At 41.8% G+C, this 22,746-nt stretch overlaps 1 protein-coding gene across 5 annotated transcripts in view; it reads right to left on the minus strand.

Moving 5' to 3' along the window:
- Nucleotides 1–22,746, minus strand: part of DDC (dopa decarboxylase) — a 90,197-nt gene that overhangs the window by 29,600 nt on the left and 37,851 nt on the right. For all 5 annotated transcript variants that reach the window (XM_014738979.3, XM_070264429.1, XM_014738978.3 and 2 more), the window contains exon 7: nt 4,842–4,908. In XM_014738979.3, coding sequence (XP_014594465.2) covers nt 4,842–4,908 — 67 coding nt within the window. The remainder of the gene's footprint in view (nt 1–4,841; nt 4,909–22,746) is intronic.

Raw genomic sequence — 22,746 nt, forward strand, 5'->3', positions numbered from 1 at the left:
CATCATGGTTACTCCCTTCCTCAGTTAAGTGCCCACTTAACATGGGCATGAAATATGCAAGCACATTGGAGAGGGAACGGGGTCCTTCCCTTACAGGTGAGGATACTGCCCCAGGAGCACTGGGTGAAGGCCACTTGCGGGGATCTGTGGGGATCAGTCAGCACCTGCCAAGGGCCTTTGTGCTGATTGATGGGCTCACGGTACACTTTTTCATACACGATGCGGGTTAATCACACATGATGCTATGAGGAGTGATGAGCAATTCTTAGCTCTGCTGATAAAACACAGAAGAGGAATTTCAAAGCCTTGATTCAGTTTGATCTTCAGGATTGAAGGGATTAAAGGTTAGATGGAGATCAAATGTGTCCAAGCACATGTGCTATTGCCACAGAAGACCATGGTTCAGTGATGTCGAGCAACCTGAAGAATGTTTTATGGGCAAAGGGGGTCTGGGTTCATCACCTCATGTGGACCAGCCTCACTGGGGGCCTGCAGAGCCCCACAAGGATGCAGCCGTGAACCAGAAAGAGCACAAGCCTTAGTATGATATGGAGTGTCTCCTTGAAAACAACACAACAACTACTGTTGCTATGGCTCAGAAACGGTGTGGTCAAGAGAAACTTCAGATTCAGATGGGCATAAATCTCAAAGCAAGTCTGTGCTCTCCATGGCACTGTTTGGGCAGTCCCAACATCGCTGGTGAGGGAGCCCCATTTTCTGTCAGAGGAGCTTTGATGGAGTTTGAGATGCCCGTGTCTGTATTCAGTTCAGGCTGTGGGATGAAGGGCTGAGGCAGAGCAGGATCCCAGGGTCTGAACGCACAGAGGACTCACGAAAGACACAAGCCATGAGGGCGGGACGAGACGGACAGAATGGAGAAGCTGCAGACAGGCCTGTCTTTCTCCCTCACACCTATGTCCTCCTCCCTCAGCCACCACCCTTATGAGGGAACGTTTGTTTCAAAAGACAGTAAAAACCATAACCATCAACATTACCCGGGCCTCCTCCAGGACAGACAGAGGGGAGAAGATCTGGCCCAAACCCCAGGAGGGGGCCAGAATGATGCCATGCCTCAATTCTCTGTCACTCCAGAGTGCATGGCAGACTCGGGGAGGGGGTGGTGGGTAGGGAAGGAGGCCCCAGAGGAAGGTGTGCGGTGAAGAATTAACTTTATCAGGGCCAGCCTGGTGGTGTGGTCGTTAAGATCACACACTCCACTTTGGCAGCCCAGGGTTCATGAGTTCAGATCCTGGGCATGGGCCGACACTCTGCTCATCAAGCCATGCTGTGGTACCATCCCACATATAAAACAGAGGAAGATTAGTACAGATGTTAGCTCTGGGACAATCTTCCTCAGGCAAAAAGAGGAAGATTGGCAACGAATGTTAGCTCAGGGCCAATCTGCCTCACCACAAAACCAAAAAGAACCAAAAAGAATTAACTTTATTCCAAAAGAAGCCTGGCCTTTGCCATCAGCTCCTGGGAGGTGACCTCTAAGCCCTGGAATGCCCTGCCTGGGTCTTTGGCCCGCAGACAGCGTAACAACAAGATTTACGATGGGGGCTTTGGGCCACGCCACGTCACTTCTGACTTCTGGAGGAACTAGAGACTACAGGCATCAGCCAGACCTCAGAAAGGGCTGGAGACTGAAGGGCAGCCATGTGGTTAGTGTGTGACTGAGCCCAATACAACTCTGGATGCTGAAGGCTTGGGCGAGCTTCTGTGGCAGGGAGGTGCCCACTCCATGCGTGTCATCATGCATCTTGGCTGGGGGAGTTAGCCAGCCATGAGCCCCTGGGAGAGGATGACCAGAAGCTCTGAGTTTGGGCCCCTCCCACACTCCACGTGACTCCTCCCTGTAATAAAGTGTAACCATGAACATGCTTTTAGGGAGCTCTGTGAGTCCTTCCTGTGGATTATCAAACCTGAGCCTGGTTTTGGGAACCTCTGAACTTGGGATTGGCATCAGAAGCAAGGGTGGTCTTTGAGGGACTGGGTTCCCTCTGACCATTTGGTTGGCCTAGAATTCCCGCAGAAGGACCTTACAGATGCTCATGGAGAGTAGACTCCAATTGGGCTTCTCTCCTTTCCACAGGGGCGTAAAAGCCATTGTCACCACCTCTGCATCTTGTGTGTCACACGTGATCCACCGACAGCACGACCTGCCTTCGGGGCCTTCTGCATATGCAGGTGTCTCTAGCAGTCAGGCAGGCACTGAGACCCCAAGGCCAGAGCACAGGAGTTGCATGCCCCAGGACAAGGACAACAAGGTCAACAAGGTCAACTGAGGCGAGGCCGCAACAGGGAAGGGGCAGCCTCCACACCTCTCCTGGTACCAGTTTCCTTACAAGGCTTGCAGGAACAGTAGTGGCCCGGGCTCACTGCCCCATCTGCTGCATCCCCCTCCCAGCCATCCTGGTGCTGCAGCCGGATGCGGCTTTGGCCGCCTGGCCCGCCCTGCGCTCCCTTTCTCACTCCCCGGGACCCCTGCCCTCAGCTCCCCTCTTTCACACCTCCCACCTGTCTGCCTTCAACTCTCTGCTTTCTGTGTCTCATTGTCTTCTCAATAAAACCTGCAGGGAAATTCAACTGATCAGTCCAAGTGAACCAATCGAAACAGTCTGTCTGGCTGATCATTTTAAAAGGAGCTAAAAAGAAAATGCCTTTCCTAAAGCAGCAGTTTAGAGAAAACCATCTTTTGATGTGTCCTCTTTGTCAAATTCTGGTGGATGAATAAGTTATCTGAATTATTTTAACGTTTATTCTAATCATACTGTAGAACAAGGTCACCTCAGGATCCCAGAACAGTTCTGTTTGAAGTTGAAGAACGCTAAATATGTGGTGATAGTCAAGTAAATGGTGTCAGAGGAGGGGAAGTAGGTAAAAAAGTGCTTGCTATCAATGGGTAGTAATAGCGTCTCAATAATAAACACAGTAATCAAAATTCCCCTCAGCTATGAACTTCGGCAGTGAATGGAAGAGTTTGGGCATTCACCCGCGTGAGCTCCCTCAGCCAGCCCCAGAGCAGCCTCTGTGATTGGCACCAGACACATCACAAATCAAGCTCTGCCCACAGCCCCTAGACCGGGAGCAGAGGGAGCTCCAGGACAGCAGAACAGCCTGTGCTGGGTCCCCTCTGTGAGCCGTGAACGACAGGTGCATCCGGCTGGCTGTCATCTCTCCAGGCCAGCAGGCGGCCAGCCCTGGGGCTCCTGGGACCACAGGGCCATGTGGGTTCTGCCTTGCAGAAGACTCAGCCCTCTAAATCTGATAGTGCCGGGAATTACATCAGCCAACCACTGTCCAGGACATCCCGTTCTGAGCCCGACATCTGAGTCAGGCGGGCTCCAAGCGACTTGGCCCAGCTGACAAGTGCTTGCAGCTGACGAGGCCAACGCCGTGGCTGGAGTCCTGAGTCGGCCATTTCTGTCCCTTGTCCCCGGCTCCAAGCCATGCACAACTGCCTTCTGCCAGCTGTTCTTACAGATGTCTGCCACAGGTCATAAATGGTGGAGCAAAAACCTGTGGGTGAATGGGCAAGACTACACCTGCAGCCACTTAGCAGGGCTGGTCACAGACACCACCTTTTGTCCACCACCTTTGTCTCACACACTTTCCATGCATTAACTCATCCTCTAAAGAGCCCTGTGAGGGAAATGTTTCATTTTACAACTACAAGCATTGTTTTCCTCTCCAATTACAGATGGGGAAACGAAGCTCAGCACTGAAGGCACGTGGCTTTAAGTGTTGGGCCAGGGCTGTCACCTCAAGGCCCTCAGGATGGGACAAGAGGGTCTGCTCCCCTAAGTGTGACCACAGGCAGATCCCAGGTTAGGAGAGGCGAGAAACGTGCCAGGGTTATGCAGACGGGGCAGTGAGTTCCCATGATATCTGGCCCAAGCCACGGGTATGCCGTCTGAGGGACTGAACGGTCTTCGTGTGACACTCAGACCGTTCAGATGATCAGCTCCACCATCTCTGTGGCAGCAGCTGTGGGAGTGGAGCATGCTCACTCCCTGAGGGGCAGAGAAAGGGGAGGTCCGTGAGCTGGTGCCCCTGCCCAAGGAGAGGTCTCCCGTCACAGAAACCCCTCCCGGGCCTGCTGGGTTCCCAGAGCCACATGTTAGAGGGGGAAATTTAGAAATGTGGCTACTTATCCATGGTCTATCTTTTGAAAACTTTGAGTTCTCATCTCTGTGAGAAAACCTAAGGGCTCTAAGTATGGGAGGAGGTGAGAGAGGCCCAGGGAAACACATAGAGCACAGACAGTCAGGTTTTTACATTGATTCGCTTAGTCACTTTAAGCAATTTGCTTAACTACATTCACCAATTCCAAAAAGGCTAAAAATGATATGCCAGAAGATTTAATTTTAGGATAGCTAGTTCTCACGTGGTGCATATACACCACCCTTGTGTGAGGGTGCTTGCTCCAAGAGTCTGAAGAGCTTATTCTCCTCGACGGGGCAACAAAGCCTTGAAAACTGATATCACTGTCCGATGTATATTGCTGGGACAGTTTTTTCTTCTGGCATGTCAGTCTAGCTAAGCTCAGCTCTTGTCCAATTAGCCCAAAGAGTCTGCAAAGATCAAGCTAATGAGGTTTGTGTTACTGCAAATACAAGGAGAGTTTGGCAAACCAGTGTAATATTAAGTTTTATGATGTTAATATTATATTTTTATTAACATATAAATATATTATTATATAGTAATATATTTTATATTACGGTATGTAATATGCTATAATGTTACTATTACAGAAGAGGAGACCCCAAAAAGGAAGATCTACGAAGTTCCTACATATTAAGAACATTCTCCAAAAGAAAATTTAATTTGATACTTACAGATAGGACCCACTTCTAAGAGATTATCAAACGAGCAGCAAGATGTGGTCCCCAGTGTAGCCACCACCTGTGGAGTGAAAAACAGACCTCCTTTCAGCTCCCACTTCTTAGTCAGTCCCGTAACCTCCATGTGCACAGCCACTGCCCCCAGGGGATCCCACAGACTCTAATGTGGTGCTCGATGCAGTCTGCTAGATGAAGATGGAAACCTATGAAGGCACATTGCATCTTTGCATGGAAGCATCTGCACAGGTGGAGAGAAACAGACCTGCCGACAGAAGTCTAGGCTGTGGTTAGAAACGGCATTCGCACAAGATTTCCTGTGGTGTTGGGGGGCAAAACCGAAGCCCCTGACCACATGGACAGTATTTCCTGTGCTCTGTTTTATTCACAGTACAAATAGTGACTATAAGAATATCATTCCTTCCATCAAGTAGAAAGTCTGTATTTTTTCCTTTGGGGGGTATGTGTGTGTGTGTGCATGTGGGCATGTGTGCAGAGTGCAGAGCAAGCACACCGGCAGTAACATGCATGCCAGCAGGGCTGGTGCTGCTCAAGACACTGTGGGATGCACTTCTAGAACTGCATCTGGGGTCAGTTCAGAGCCACCCCAGGAGTTTGCCCTGGGGTATCACCCTCTAGCTTTCATCTGCTGCCTTTCTTTCTCTGAACCATACTGTTCCCAAAGATTAACTCCAACCCTCAAAAGATGAAGATTGCTCTCCTAGGGAGATTCATGAGAAAGCCCCACCAAGGCTGAAAATAGCTCTTAAAGGAGTGTTCCAAGAAGGCGTTCCACGCTGTTGGCCACACAACTGGGAACTGTGGCCCAGAATTCCAGGGCCTGTTCTTGCTCTCTGAGTACCTTGTAGCGCTGTGATAACACGTGCACAACCTGACGTCTCATTCCCACACACAAGGCTATCTCTCCCTCTAGATGCATGAAGCTCTTGAAACCAGGGTCCGCATCTTATTTCTTTATATTGCTAGGAATTTGCACTTTGCTGGACGTGGAACAGGTGCTGAAACATATGTGCTGAATTCAAACTCTCTCCAAATGATAGAAAAGTCCATTACATTTACAAAACCAAAGAGCCTAATTGATTTGCTTGCTGAGCGCTGTCCGGATAATGAAATTTCTCCTTTGAAGTGATGACTGTGAAATTTCATTCAATCTGTTTATCTTTCTTTTTTCGAAGACTGGCACTTGCACTAACATCTGTTGCCAATCTTTTTTTTATCTTCTTCTTCTTCTTCTTCTCCCCAAAGCCCCCCAGCATACAGTTGTACATTCTAGTAGTAGGTCCTTCTGGCTCTGCTATGTGGGGTGCCGCCTCAGCATGGCTTCATGAGCAGTGCCATGTCTGTGCCCAGGATCTGAACAGGCAAAACCTTAGGCCGCTGAAGCAGAGCACATGAACTTAACCACTCAGCCCCAGGGTCAGCCCCCAATCTGTATATCTTTATTGAGCCCTCACTAAGACTCCACGTAACCAACGTTATGTGTCCTGAGAATAGAGATGGACAGGTGAGAGACTCACTTAATCTAGTAAACTTGAGAACTGGGTTGGAGGCCTTTGTGGTTCCATTTCATCTATGATCAACTGCCTTTGACCTGAAAACGAAATGCGTCTCTCAGAGACAGTCAAGTGTTCTTGCCAAGGAAGCATTGTGTCTGCCCTATGGAAGGGTCAGTCGATGGGCTCTGGCTCTCTGCTCACACAGTTGCCTGGATTGGAGAGTGGTCCTGCTCGGGGACCAGAGTTGTCCCCTGCCCAGTGGCAGGAAGTGGTTCCAAAGCAGGTCCGAGCTGCACTCTGGCAGGACTCATGTATCAGTGGTGTGTGACCAAGGGGAGTCAGGCCCCCAAAGGGATTACTTTCAGCATCAGCAGGAGCAGAGTGTTTTAAAATGTTTTATTCTTATTCAGGCATGGTGAGGTCAATAGATCAGGAGACTATTGCCATTGAAGAGATAGCATGTTGTGCTCACAGTTTCCAAGAGGAGGTGGCATACGGTGCCATGCAGGGCCACATGGGGAATCACCAGGGTAGGTCAGGAGGCAGAGGGAGTGAGGGGAGAATGTAGGCAAGAGACTTGATTGGAGTTTCTGCAGAAAGGAATAGGTGAGGCAGGGTAAGCAGGCTTAAGACCGGCTAGAATTATTTTAGGGGGCTGTGGGGTGTGGGGCTGTCCCTGGTTGTCTGACACCTACCTTGGGATGATCGGGGCAGGTGGGTAGTGGCCTAGAGTGTAAGAGCCTGATATAGGAGGCAGATGGGCCATGTGGCCTCTGGATTGCTTGGTTCACATATGAAAGGCTCACCTGTAGGCAAGTCCTTTACTAACTCTAGGAATGGGCTAGCCCTGGGAGGCGCAGTCCCTCCAGCCTCCTCAGCAAAGCTCCTAAGATGTCAAAGCATCAGAAACACAGAAAATAAAAAGGCATGATGAATGCACAGACATTTAAGCCAAGCACTTGGGACAAAAAGAGCTGGCTTGGAGGCCCAGCTCTGCCTCATGTTGGCATCTCACTGGGTTTCAGATTTCTCATAAGCAGCACAAATGCACTGCATCTGGGCCCTGCCCATTCTATGAGGTCTCAGCAGGTTTAGATGCTCCACACCCAATGCCCTCTGTGGCGCTCTCAGCACCCCTCATCACCTCTGTGTGTGCCCCCCCCATTTCAAGCTTCAAGCATTCTCCACTCTTGCTTCATTTTGACAAGATGAGTCACTGAGTAAGAATTCAAGTCAGTGTGCTATTTTTCTCAGGTATTTGCATTTCTTCCTGATACATAACTAAATACTAAAGTGCTTTGTCTACGGCGCCTGGCTTACTGGGTAGAGCATGGGACTGTTAAGATGCTTTGTCTATGTTATTAAAAGAAGACTAAAAATTATGTAGTTTAGAAAAACTACAGGATGATTCACTTATCTTAATATTGCTTGAAATTTGTTTTCTCAATTTTCAGAGTCTCTTAGGAACAATGTATCTGTAGTTCAGCAATTCCTTCAGTTTCATCTCATTTTCCTCAGTTAAATTCTAATTGAATTAAATGCAATAACTTCTGATTTTCAAATTACATATATAGTAAATATCCTCTTGTTTGAATTATTTTCTATCTATTAAAGTGCACACAGAAGAGCGTCTAGAATGATGTTCACCAAATATTAATACTGCTTATCTCTTAAGATGAGATGTTGGTTAATATAAACCTTTATTCTTAGAGTTTTACATGATTATCGATGTTTTTGTTCTGAGCATGGAAAATTTTTGTAAAAACAATAAAATCCTGCCTTGTCCTGGGAGTGGCCTCCATTGAGAATAAGAATAGGGGACATTCTCTGAGTGCCCGCTCTGCCAGGCCTGGCACCGGGAGCTTGGCAGATGTTATATTCAATCGTCACAACAACCTTATGAGTTGGATATGTGTGTGTTCCCTACTTTGCAGCTAACCTAAGTGAGACTCCCAGAGGTGGGTCCGAGGACACGTAGACAGGCAGGAGCAGACCGAGATGTGAACCCAGGTGTGGTTAGCACTTCTTGTCCTGCCAGTTAAAGGACCCAGCACCCAGGGCCATGCCACAGGCCCTTCCAGCCAACACAAGCCCTTTGCCACTCACGAGGGAGGCCCGTGGACAGGAGTGGCAATCGTGGCTTTCAGCGAGGATGTGCCAGGCTGGCGAGGTGATGGGGCCCTGTGTGCTCAGTATTCTAGATGACTAAGAGTCAGCTTGTCCTAATTCTCAGAAGCCACTTTAAAGCCCAGCACCTGCTCTGCTGAGGGCTCTGATTACCTCGGCTCAGCTCAATCACACTAACCTGATTTCAGCCGCTCTGCAGAGGCATAATCACATTTGTGCAAGGGGCGGGGGGGAGGAGGACAGTGCAGGCGCCCCATCTCTGAGAGCCCACGGCATTCCTGCTCCCGAGCAGGCGTCCCTTTCCAGAGGTAGAGCCTCCTCTACTGCCTTCCTTGCCCATCAACTGGCCTGCTTTGCTCAGATATGTGCCTCTCAGGCACCACCCTCTGCCTTTGGCCTGACCTTAGCAAGTAGAGAAGGCAAACTATGACCAACGCGAGGAAGAAAGGGGAACTTTCACAAGCCCCAGTGGAGTTCATGGAGGGCAGAGATCCAGCTCTCTGGGTTCAAACCTACCAAATGTGCCCCTTGCTCTCAGCAGTGGGTCTTGAATTTTGAGGGGTCTGTAACCCCTTTGGGAATGTAGTGAAGGTTCCAGGTCTACATCTCAGACTTGTGCATAGAGTGATTGTGCATGCGCAGAATTAGAACCACTAGATATACAGTTTCAACGGAACAACAGGACAATAAGTCAAAGCTGAAGCTACAGCCCCTCTCGGTCTGGACCAGCCTGTCTCTTTGGCTTCACTGTCCCGTGGCTGCCTGTTTAAACTAACAAACTGGCTGCAGCTCCTTAACTATCCTATGATCTAGCACAGCTCTACCTTTGCAGTATTCTTTTCTTCAACAAGAAAGGCACGATGCCTATGAGCACTACCTGCATACCCTCTAGGGCACGGCTTATGCGCTCTCTTAGCAAAAGGCTTCCCTGATCTCCTCTATAGAGCTAAGTGCAGCCTCTACCCCTTCTCTACGTGCATGCTTTTCATCCAATGGTGCAAAGATTGGGGAACACGTCTGTCTTCCCACTGAGAACCATCCCATGTGGAAAGGGACCATGGCTTTTCACAAATCCCCAGGGGCTGGCACAGGAGGTGATCTGAAGGAAACCTGTTTGATGAGTGTAGGAACATGTGTGTGGATGAACCAGGAAGCTTCCCTCTGCTCCAAAACACAGGACTGGCCCATGTCTGTGGCCTCTGTCAGCAGAACGTCACAGATGCCCCAAATACATTTTGCTCTAAAGAGCAAAATTCCAACAGTGGTACATTCATTGGGTGCCCCATCCTCCTCTAAAAGAATAAAAATTTGGTTTTGTTCCTCTGGACAAAACAGTGGTCTTCTCTTGAATGCTTTGTATCTCTCCTTCTCACTTGGCTCCTTCACTTAAGCATATAAATATCATAAATCTCTCATTTCAGCACAACTTCCATTGTCCCAGCATTATAGCTACTGCCCTACTTCTCTCCTGTCCTTCACAGGCAAACTTCTTTACAAGGGAATCTATTCCTGCATTTCTCATTCATTCATTAGCCCAGTGGAATCTGAATTTCACCCCTGGCCACCCTGGTAAACCTACTTCTATGAAGTTCACAAATTACCTTCTCTTAGCAAAACAAGTAAGGTGTCTCTCAGTCCTAATATCACTTGGCATCTCCAGCCTTCAGGATACTCTCCTACGGGGCTTGGTTCCCCCACCTCCCTGATTCTCCTTTTCAGTTTCCTTCCCGAGCTCCTCTCTCTCAACCCACCTTTAAATGTTGATGTTCTCTCCTAGGCCTCTTCTCTCAAGTAGACCCCGTGGACTGCTGCATCATTCCCAGTGACTTTGGGACCACCCAAACTCATCTGTGTGTCTGGTTCAGACCTCTCTTCTTACATGACCTCAACTTTCTTGGGAGACATCTCTGCTTACAAGTGCAAACCTTCAACTTGTACAAAAATGAGCTTGTCTTCTTCTCTCCCAAGCCTGTGCTCCTTCTATTTCTTAAGCTCTCTCTATATCTCATAGCTCAAGGAATGGAATAGCAGAACCATCTAAGTGAGAGATGTGGAAGTCATTCTGAACTCTTCCCTGCATTCAATTAGTCACCGATTCCTTCATCAATGTTTCTTGAATCCATTCCTTTCATTTCACATCCATTGCCATCATTTTCATTCACATCTTCCTTATCCTCAACTAATTGTCACAGAGTATTTAATCTCCCTGCCTCTTGTCTTGCCTCTCACCAATCTCTCCATCACACCAACCATCCTTAATCATTTTCTTTTGCCCAGACACATGTGATAAGTAACTTTTACATCACAAATACACTCCCACAGGCAAATCCAGATTTTGATAGGACTCAATGAATATTTTTCAGATAAGTAATGTTGCAAAATAATTCATAATCTCTGCAAGTTTTGGCTGTTAATTGCTAATGACCACTCATAATGGTGGATGGATCAGTGTGATAGCCATGAGAGTGACAGCCGCTCCACGTCCCACTCCCACCCCTGACCTGCCCAAGTAAAGCTATTCAAGTATGCAATGTTACTTTTATAGGCTAGCTTTGAACTGATGCAAACTGAAAAAAAGAACCCCAATTTTAGGCCTTTATTCTAATGGACAGACAACTTGAGGCACACTTCACCAGGAAACTCTATGTGCCAGGCCTTCACAGCCCCTCAACGTGCCCATTGGCACATTGAAAATACAAATCTGGTTGTGTCTCTCTTCAGCCTAAAACTCCTTCAGTGAATGCCCACTGCTCTTTGGGAAAAGCCCATCTTCCTCATGGGCTGGTCCCTGCATGGCTTCCTCACCACCCACCTCCTACACCCTTCCATTCACCTCACAGGTCCAGACAATGAAGGCCCTCACAGTTGTTCAGAACTGCCAGTGGCTCTCTTCCTGCCCCTCCATGGACAATAGTGCAATGTGGTGCATGAAGCAGGAGATTTGGAATCACATCATAGCACGACCTGCCTGCTTTATGGCCCTCACAAATTCCAAAGTCTCTCCGTGCATCAGTTGACTGCGATACCATAGAATGTCATTGCAATTTCCTTTCACTAAAAGGTTTTTTTGCCTAAGCTGCCCCCCAACTCTTTCCCTTGACCTCCATCCCTCTTCTTTCAAGACTATTGCTCCTGCGGCAACTTTTCCCTGACCCTGTCTTCCCACAGTGGAATTGCTGAAATTGCTTCTAGCACAGACCACACTGCACCTTGTCACAAACGACCGTTCACTTAACGTCTCTGTCTAGGCAACAAGATCCCTGAGGGCCCCCGTTCATCTCAATACCCACAGGCCCAGCAGGTAGTGGGTGCTCAATAAACATTTGTCACACGAATGACTAAGTAAATGAGCATGGAATTGTTACATATTCCATCATGATAAGTTTAGAAATATAGTGACTAGAAGGATCTGGCACCTCCTGCTGCTAAGACCATGAATTTGTCCACCTTTGGCTTGAGAGCCCACCAATGAGGATTATAAATTGTAGTCAATGTAGATGCCTCCTAAATGACATATATAAAATGTCCCAACAAGGGCCTTGGCCACCCTGAAGAGCTCACAAATGATGCTTTATTTCAAAGTGCTCATAAACACAAAGGCACAGAGGAGTGGCCAGAGCAGAAGACTACACTGTCTTCTGAAATCCCGTCCCTAAATTATGACAGCATTTGATTCTTCTTTCTTTTGTGTAGTGTCATAAATATGTATGTGTTTTTAGAACAACTTTTTATGGAAAATATCTGAACAACAAAGACAATAATAATTGTTTTCTAATGATTCCTGAGGGAAGACCACAAAAGCTTATACGTTATAAAATAATTTGGAAAGAAGAGACAAATTTCTCTCTCCTTCTTTCTCAGAATCCCTACAACTTTCTGTATCATTGTATTACTCAATACATACATTTGAATTTTTATCAAAGATGAAGGAGAAAAATACTGAAAGAAATTAAAGCTATTGACTTTGGAGAGGGAACATCACGGGTGAGGAGGAGGGGATTGTTCAGGTGACCCCTGTTTTTGGTGCTGCCGTTTCAGGACACACAGAACTAATTAACTATGAAGCTAGGTGTATATATAACTTTAACTAAAATATAAATTTTAATGTAAGTGAAAACTTAGATTCTAATGAAAGAACACATAATGGGCAAAAGGGAGGAGGGGAAATTTCTAATTAATAATATAACACTCTCCTGCTTAGCAATATCACCACCATTAGATTTCCTTCAGTAGATGTCTCTATTTTAACCTTTTCTTTCTTGGCTGAGGAAGATTTGCCCTGAGCTAACATCTGCTGCTAATCTTCCTCTTTTTGTTTGTGAGCTGCTGCCACAGCATAGCCACTGACAGACGAGTGGTATAGGTCCATGCCAGGGAATTGAACCAGAGCCACCGAAGTGGAGTGTGCCAAACTTAACCATTAGGCAACTGGGACTGACCCTTAACATATTTTTAACAACTTCTTTTTTATTTTGGGGAGAAAGATTGTCCCTGAGCTAACACCTGTGTCAGTCTTCCTCTATTTTGCATACAGGACACCGAAACAGCATGGCTTGATGGGTGGTAAGTCCATGCCCAGGATCCGAACCTGTGAACCCCAGGCCACCAAAGCAGAGCACACGAACTTAACCACTATGCCACCAGGCCGGCCCCTTTAATAATTTTTGTAAAGCACGTTTTTGGGTAAATTGGTGTGACATTTTTGGTGAGGAATATGGCAGCTTCTAAAGCCTTGGGAAAAACCATAATTTTGATCAAATAATTCCAGTGCTTGAAATTGTTCCTAAGGACCTAGTAACAGACATAAGATTAATTAATTAGTTAATTTTTAAAATGTACCAGTAACTATCATAAAGAATGTAAGGTAGATAACCCAAATGTTTAACACTAGGATATTGCTAGCATATATGTGCATATATTTGAATTCCTCTCAAAGGAATTGTATTTCACTTATTTGTGTTATATGTACATATGTGTATGTGTGTGTATGTATATATATATATATATTATACATGTATATATAGGGAGAGAGATAATATATAATGACCTGAAGAAATGTTCATAATATATGAAGTGAAAAATAAATTTACAAATCAGTGTCCACAACAAAATCTTAATTTTGTTCAAAATAAATAAATGTAAATGTGTGAAGAGAAAGGGTCTAAAATGATATAAACCAAAATGTTAAATGTATTTTTCTTTAACTTTTATTTGTCATTTTAGACTCTCCTATGATTATCAAATATTGTAAAGTGATTAATATCCTTATAATGAAAACATTGATACAATAATTTTAAAAATAAACTTTTTCTTAATAATACACCATTGTTTTAATTTTCATTTCCAGTTTAGCTTCCAGCTGTGATGAAGAAGCCTGGAGCAAACTAACAGTTCCAGAACAAACAGCTGGAAAATTCAAACCATATCAGTGTGAAGGAATCAAAGAGCTGCAGAGGCAGCCAAGAATTGAGGAGCCAGGATCCAAGAGCGAAGGGAAACTCACTAGTGAATCTGACATTCTGTCCACTGCTTTCCCCTCAGGGCCTGTGCTGATTCTTAAGCCACCCTGTGCTGAGAGGCTATGATGTGTGGTGGACAGTCTGGTGTAGAGGCCCAGAAGTCAGCGGGGCTTTTGAGAACCTCCCAGGGCAGGAGACACATTGGAGTTTGAGGCTGCCATGGCAGCAAGGACTTGAGATGCCAAGATCCCAGCAGGAAAGGAAATTCAGAGAATTGCACTGGATGTACTGCACTACACTGCCCATCAAGGTATTTTCTGCTTCTTATGCTGAGAAAGAAAGAGGCCACGAAGAAAAGCAAAAAAAGAGATGAAAAGCTGAGCAGAATGTTCAGCAGTCGGATGAAGCAGGAAGACAGAAATTGGAGTCTAGACCTACCAATGACAAGGGGACCTGGAAAACACCCAACTCTCAGACGGGCAACATGACAGGAGTGGGAGCAAAGCAGAGGCAGGCAGAGTTAGAGTCAGAGCGCAACTGTGTGCAAGCTCAGACCTTCGTTGGCTTGAAGGAGTGGCTCATTTCTTTAGCTTCCTGCCAGAAGCTAGGGTGAGTCCTCTCCAGAGAAAAATAACATAACTGGAAGTCTCTATAGCTTTTCATACACTATGTTTGACATTGAAAAAAATACCAGCTACATCAAGAAACAGAACTAGAAGAACAAGAGAAACAAACAAAAAGAAAATAGATGCGCAGGGTCTACAGATATTGGAGTTAGAAGACGATGTACTTTAAAATAATTGTGATTAATATGTTCAATAAAATAGATGGAAAGATGGAAAATTTCACCAGAGAACAAGCATCTATTAAAGCAATCAAATGAAAATTCTAAAATCAAAATTGTTAATATTTATTATTCCTTACAAATAAAGGGGAAATTTAGACATTTTCAGATGAAGAAAAACTAAGAAAATTTCTCACCAACAGACCTCCCTAATAATGGCTAAAGAAAATTATCTAGACTGAAAGCAAATGATAAAAAAAGGAATCTTGGAACATTGAGAAAGAAGAATGAAGAATGAAAACAAAAATATGAGTAAGTACCATTGACTTTCCTTCTCTTCAGTATTTTAATTTATGTTTGATGGCTGAAGCAAAAAGTATAACACTGTCTGATGTGGTTCTCTGTAAGTAGAAGTGATATTTAAAACAATTATAAATGGGAGAGGGTAAAGGAACTAAGGAAGGTAATGTGTCTATTTTTTATTCAAATTGGTAAGATGATGACACTGGTAGACTTTGATAAGTCATATGTATATAATATAATAATTAGAGTAACCACTGAAAAAGCTATAGAGATATACCAAAAAGAAAATCTATAGATAAACCCAAATAAAATTCTAAAGAATGTTCAAGTAGCCAGCAGGAAGGAAGGAAAAAGAAAACGGAGAAAGAAAAAACAGAACAAACAGAAAAATTTTTAAATGGTAGACTTAGGCCTAACATACCAAATATTACACTAAATATAAGTGGTCTAAATACATCAATTTACTTCAAATATAATGATATAGGTAGTTTGAAAGTAAAAGAATTGAAAAAACATATCACACAAACATTAATCAAAAAAAGTAGAGGTTATATTAAATCAGATAAAGTAGACTTCAGAGCAAAGAATATTATCAGAGCAGAAAAGGCCACTAATTAATAATAGAGTCAATCAAGATGACCTATTAATCCTAAGTGTGTATGCACCAAACAAAAGGGCTGCAAAATTTATGAATCCAAAATTTATAGAATTGAAAGGAGAAATAGATAAATCCACAATTATAGTCAAATACTTTAATATTCCTCTCTCAACAATTGACGGACATCTAGACAGAAAATCAGCAAGGACATAGAAGAACTCAACAAGACCATCAACCAGGAAGATCTAATAGACATTTGTGGAACACTCCACCCCACTACAGAATACACATTCTTTTTAAGTATCCATGGATCATATACCAAGACAGGCCATATCCTGGGCCATAAAAAGTCCTCAACAAATTTTTAATAATTGAATTCACATAGAATGTGTTCTACGACCACAATGGACTAAAACGAGAAATCAATGGTGGAAATATAATAAGAAAATCTGCAAACACTTGGAAATAAAACACTTCTAGATAACTGTGGGTCAGTATAATGGGAAAACTTCCAAACACTTGGAAATTAAATCATGTACTTCAAGGTAACCCATGGGTCAAAGAGGAATCCTCAAGAGAAATTTTTTTTTCCTTTTTCTCCCCAAAGCCCCCCAGTACATAGTTGTATATTCTTTGTTGTAGGGCCATCTAGTTGTGGCATGTGGGATGCTGCCTCAGCATGGCCTGATGAGCAGTGCCATGTCTGCGCCCAGGACACGAACCAACGAAACACTGGGCTGCCTGCAGCAGAGCGTGCGAACTCAACCACTCGGCCATGGGGTCAGCCCCAAGAGAAATTTTTAAATGTATTTGAACTAAATGAAAATGAAAATAAAATATATCAAAATGTGTGGACCACAGCTAAAAAAGTGCCAACATGGAAATCTGTAGCACTTATTACTTACGTTAGAAAAGAAAAAAGTCTCAAATCAATAATCTGAGCCTCCAGAAATTAGGAAAGGAAGAAAATAAACCCAAAGAAAGTAGACAAAAAGAAATAATAAAGATAAGAACAGAAATAAATTAAATTTTTTAAAAAGTAGAAAAAAATCAATGAAAGTAAAAGTTGGTTCTTTATAAAGATCAAAACACTATTAAGACTCACAAAGAAATAAAGAGAAAAGAGAAAAGAGACAAATATTAGGAACAAATGGAGATATCAGTACGAACGCTGCACATCAAAAGGATAGTAAAAGAGTACTATAAACAGCTCTATCCAAAATTGTTGACAACTTGCATGAAATGGACCAGCCATTCAAAAATTGCAACCTTCCACAACAAACCCAATGTGAAACAGATAATTTGAATAGACCCATACCTATTAAGGAAATTAAATTAACCATTTAAAACTCTCCCAAGAAATATATCTCCAAGCCCAGATAATTTCACTGATGAATAATACCAGATGTTTAAAGAAGAATTAACAACAATTCTAGACAATCTCTTCCAGAAAACAGAAGAGGAAGGAAGTGCTTCCTAAGTCATTTTATGAAGCCAGTACTAAATCAAAACCAGATCAAGTGAGTAAAAAGGGAAAATAGTAAACCAATATCACTCACAAATATAGAAGCAAAAATCCTTAAAATATTAGCAATTAAAATCCAGCAATATATATAAGGAACCATATGCTACAAATGAGTGAGATTTATTCCAGGGATGCAAGGCTGGTTCAACATTTGAAATTCAATCAATGTAATCTACCTTATTAACAGACTAAAAAAGAAAACCACATGATCGTATCAATTGATGCAGAAAAAATCATTTGAAAAGATTCAATACCTATTCATGATAAAAATTCTGAGAATTTTAGGAATAGAGGAAACTTTCTCAACTTGATAAAGAACATCGATAAAAAACCTACAACTAACATCATACTTAATGATGAAAAACTAATCACATTTGCCTTAAGATTGAGAACAGGTAAGAATGTTCACTCTCACCACTGCTATTCGACATGGTATTAGAAATTCTAGCCAGCGCAAGAAGGCAAGTAAAGGAAAGGAAAGAAAATGCATTACAGATCAGAAAGGAAAAAATAAAACTGTACCTATTTGCATATGACATGATTGTTTACATAGAAAACCCCAACGAATCCATAAAAAGAATTCTTAGAACGAGTAAGTGAATTGAGCAAGGTTACAGAATATAAGATCAACATACAAAAATTAATTGTATTTCAATAAGCTACAATAAACACATGGACACCAAAATTAAACATACAATAGCATTTACAGTTGTTCAAAACAAAGAAATATGCAGGTGTAAATCTAATAAAGCATGCACAGGCTTGTATGTTCAAAGAAATCAAACTAGATTTAAACAAGTTTGAGAGTTGAATGTTCCAGGAGGGGGTCTAATCTTATGGGGGGTGCACCCTTTTGTGAGTTTTAACTCCAGAAGCTCTGACAGATTATCACAGTGAAGATTGGAGGCAAAGGCCCCCATGCTTCTGGCAGGGAAGGGGGCAAGTAGAAACTTTGAAATAGGCCCAAAGCATTTGGTTCTTCTTAACAAGGCCTCCCCTCAAAAGAACTATCTGTCAGATCCTAACCTACTGAGGATTTACTAAACGCTCACCAATCTGAGAGAAGGGTTGCCTTCAAGGTAGGGGAGGGGAAATACCCAATTCCAGTCCTTGTAAACCTTTCTGTCTCACCTTAGGGAATGGGTGAGGGGACTGAGAAGCACTGGTGAAGGTCACAGCCCAGGAGCACAGCCCGTCAAAAGACTGAGAAATAATCACAGGACTATAGAACACTTCCCCTCACACACATTTTACCACCACATCAACAGGGCTCTTGAACGATCACAAGGGAATACAACTGAAAAAATTGCACATCAAAGACCTTATTTAAGAAAAAGACTCTATGGAACCCCAAAGACAATAGGGGAGATACAAACAAAGATACTAAAGACAATTTTAACCTCTGACATCTATAGCTATAACAGACAGTAAACACAGCCTTCTTCTAGACAGATAAACATGAAACCTCACACTAACAGCTATTTATCTCAATGCCTTTTACCCAGCACATCATGTATAGCTTTCAACAAAAAATTAAAAAGCATACTAAACGACAAAACATACAGCTTGAAGAAACAGAGCAAAGACCTGAACCAGACTCTTAGGTTGAAGAGATATTGGAATTATCAAGCCAGGAATTTTAAAAAACTATAACTAATATACTGAAATCTCTAACAGAAAGGATGGAGAACATGCAAGAAAAGATGGGTAATGTAAGAAGAGAGATGGAAACCCCAAGAAAGAATAAAAAAGAAATTCTAGAAATAAAAAACACTCTAACAGAAATAAAGAATGCCTTTGATGGATACATCAATAGACAGGGACATGGCTGAAAAACGAATCAGTGAGCTTGAAAAAATGGTAAAAGAAACTTCCAAAACTGAAATGCAAAGAGAAGAATGAAAAAGAGAGAACAGAATATCCAAGAATTGTAGGACAAACACAAATGGTGTAACATAGCCATAACAGAAATATCAGAAGGGGAATAAAGAGAGACAGGAAAGAAAATATATTTAAAGCAATTATGACTGAGAATTTCTTAAAATTAGTGAAAGACATCAATTCACAAATTCAGGAAGCTCAGAAAATACCAAGGAGGATAAATAACAAAAAATGTACAACATGGCATATCATATTCAAGCTGCAGAAAATGAAAAACAAAGAAAAAGTCTTCAAAGAGGCTAGAGGAAAAAAACACCTTACGTACAGAGGAGCAGGGCTAAGAATTACAGTGAGCTTCTCTAAAAATCATGCAGCCAAAAAGAAAGTGGAGAGAAGTATTTAAAATGCTGAAAGCAAAAACCCACCAACCTAGAATTCAGTATTCAGTGGCATTATGCTTCAAAAGTGAAGAAGAAATAAAGACTTTCTTAGATAGACAAAAACCCAGGGAACTTTTCATCTATGGATTTGCTTTCCAACAAATGTTAAAAGAAGCAATTCAGAAGGAAAGAAAATTATATAGGTCAGACATTTGCATCTATATAATGAAAGGAAGAGCATTGGAGAAGGAATAAGTAAAGATAAAACAAGATATTTTATTGTTCTTATTCTTAACTGATCTAACAGATAATCATTTGTTCAAAATAATATTAACAGTATATTCTGGGATTGTCACTTGTAAATAAGTGAAATAAATGACAGCAATGTTATAAGAGATGGGCAGGAGGAACTGGGGATACTGTGTTATAAGGTACTTGTACTACCCATGAAGTGGTAGAGGGCTATTTGAAAGAGGACATGGATTGGTTGTAAATGTACTGCAAACTCAAAAGCAACCACTAAAGAAAGTGAAAAAAAAAGAGTCTAATTGATATACCAAGAGAGGGAGAAAAAATGGTATTACATAAACTGCTCAGTTAAAACAAGAGAAGGCAGAAGATCAAAAGAGGAAACAAAGAACAAGGAAAACAAATAGAAACCAACAAATATCGTAGATATTAATCCCACTATATCAATAATCACGTTAAACGTGAATGGTCTAAATAGACTAATTAAAAGCCAGAGACTGTCATAATGGATTAAAAACACAGGACTCAACTATATTTTTTTAAATAATAAATCCACTTTAAATATAAAGACACAGACAGTGCTATATCAGTTTCAGACAAAGCAGATTTCAGATCAACAAAAATTATCAGGAGCATTAAGAGTCAATTGATGATAAAGGAGTCAATTGTCTAAGGAGACATAAAATCCCTTAATGTGTATGCACCTGACAACAGATCATCGAAATACAGTCATGCATCACTTAACGATGGAGATATGTTCTGAGAAATGCATCTTCAGGTGATTTCATCATTGTGCAAACATCATGGACTGTACTTACACAAACCTAGGTGGTAAGCCTACTACACAGATAAGCTGGGTAGTACTAATCTTATGGGACCACCATCATATATGTGGTCCATCGCTGACAAAAATGTCATTAAGTGGTTTATGACTGTACATGAAACAAAAACTGAGGGAACTTTGCAGACAAATAGATGAATCTACTATTATAGTTCAGAGACTTCAACATTCCTCTATCAGTAATTGGTAGATCCAGCTGACAGAAAATCAGGGAGCCTACACTAAAACTGAACAGTACCACCAATCAAAAGGATCTAAGTGACATCTATAAAATACTTCATCCAATGAGAGGAGAATATATATTCTTTTCCAGCTCACATGGAACATTCACCAAGATAGACTACATTCTGAGTCATAAAACACACACCAACAAACTTAAAAGAGTAAAAATTACACACAATATGCTCTTAGATCACAATGGAATTAAATTAGAAATCAATAACAGAAAGATCGCTAGAAAACCCCAAAATATTTACAGATAAAATAATCCACTTCTAAATAACATATTTGTCAAACAAAGAAATCTCAAGAAAAATTTTAAAAATATTTTGAACAAAAGTGAAAATACGACATCAAAATTTGTAGGATGCAGTGAAAGTAGTGCTTAGAGAGAAATTATAGCATTGAATGCATATATCAGGAAAGGAAGAAAATCTAAAATTTCTCATGTAAGCTTCCACTTTAGGAAACTAGAAAAAGAAGAACCAATGAAATCCAAAGTAAGTAGAAGAAAAGAAATAATTAGAATTAGAGCAAAAATCAATGAAATTGAAAACATGAAATCAATAGAGAAAATCAATGAAACCAAAAGGTCTTTCTTTGAAAAGATCAGTAAAATTGATAAACCTCTAACCAGGTTAAAGAAAAAAGAGAGAAGACGCAAATTACTAGTATAAAAAATAAAAGAAGGGACATCACTACTGATCTCATGGACATTAAAAGGATAATAAAGGAATATTATGAACAACTCTATGCCCACAAATTTGATAACCTGAATGAAATGGACCAATTCCTTGAAAAACACAATCTACAAAAACTCACACAAAGAAAAACAGGTAATCTCAAAAGGTCTATGCTGTGGTCTGAATGTTTTTGTCTCCCCTCCCCTAAATTCATGTGTTGAAAACCTAATGCCCAAGGTGATAGTATTAGGAAGTGGGGCCTTTGGGAGGTGCTTAGGTCATGAGACTAGAACCCTCATGAATGGGATTAGTGCTTTTATAAAAGAGACCCCACAGAGCTCCCCAGAGCCTTCTGTCATATAAAGACACAGCAAGAATTCAGCAGTCTGCAATTGGAAGAGGACTCTCATCAGAACCTAACCGCGTTGGCATTCTGCTCTTGGACTTCCAGCCTCCAGAGCTGTGGGAAACAAATTTCTGTTGTTTATAAGCTGCTTAGTCTTTGGTATTTTGTTATAGCAGCCTGAATGGACTAAGACAGCCTATACCTACTTAAAGAAATTGGGTCAATAAAATAATAACCTTCCAAAGCAGAAAGCAACAAGCCCAATTGAGTTCACTGGTGAAATCTACCAAACTCTTAAGAAAGAAATTACATTACAAGAAAGAAACTATAGACAACTATCACTCATGAATATAGACGCAAAAATCCTCAACAAAATGTTAGCAAATTAAATCCAACGATGTATAAAAAATTTACACATCACAACCAAATGAGATTTATTCCTGCTATGCAAGGCTCATTCAACACTGAAAATCAATTACTATAATCTATCATATCACAAGGTGAAAGAAGAAAAATCACATGATCATATTCATAGATATGGAAAAAGTATTGACAAAATCCAACATCTATTCGTGATAAAAACTCTTAGCAAAGTAAGACTACTTTTATTCAATTTGATAAAGAATATCTATTAAAAACATTATATTTAATAGTGAGAAACTAGAAGCTTTCCTACTAAGATTAAGAGCAAGACAAAGATGTTTGCTTTGACTATTCCTATTCAACATCATTCTGAAATTCTAGCTAAGGCAATAAGACAAGAAAAGGAAATAAAATATATATAGGCTGGCAGGAAAGAAATAAAACTGACTTTGTTTGAAGATGACATGATTATCTATGTAGAAATCCCAAAGAATAAACCAAGAAAAAAGAATCAAAACCAAAAACCTCCTGGAACTAATAAGCAATTATAACAAGTTAAAGGATAAAAGTTTAATATACAAAAGTCAATTGCTTTCTTATATTTCAGCAATGAAAAGTCGAAGTTTA

Source organism: Equus caballus, chromosome 4 (assembly GCF_041296265.1).
Source record: "Equus caballus isolate H_3958 breed thoroughbred chromosome 4, TB-T2T, whole genome shotgun sequence".
Classification (NCBI taxonomy): Eukaryota; Metazoa; Chordata; class Mammalia; order Perissodactyla; family Equidae; genus Equus; species Equus caballus.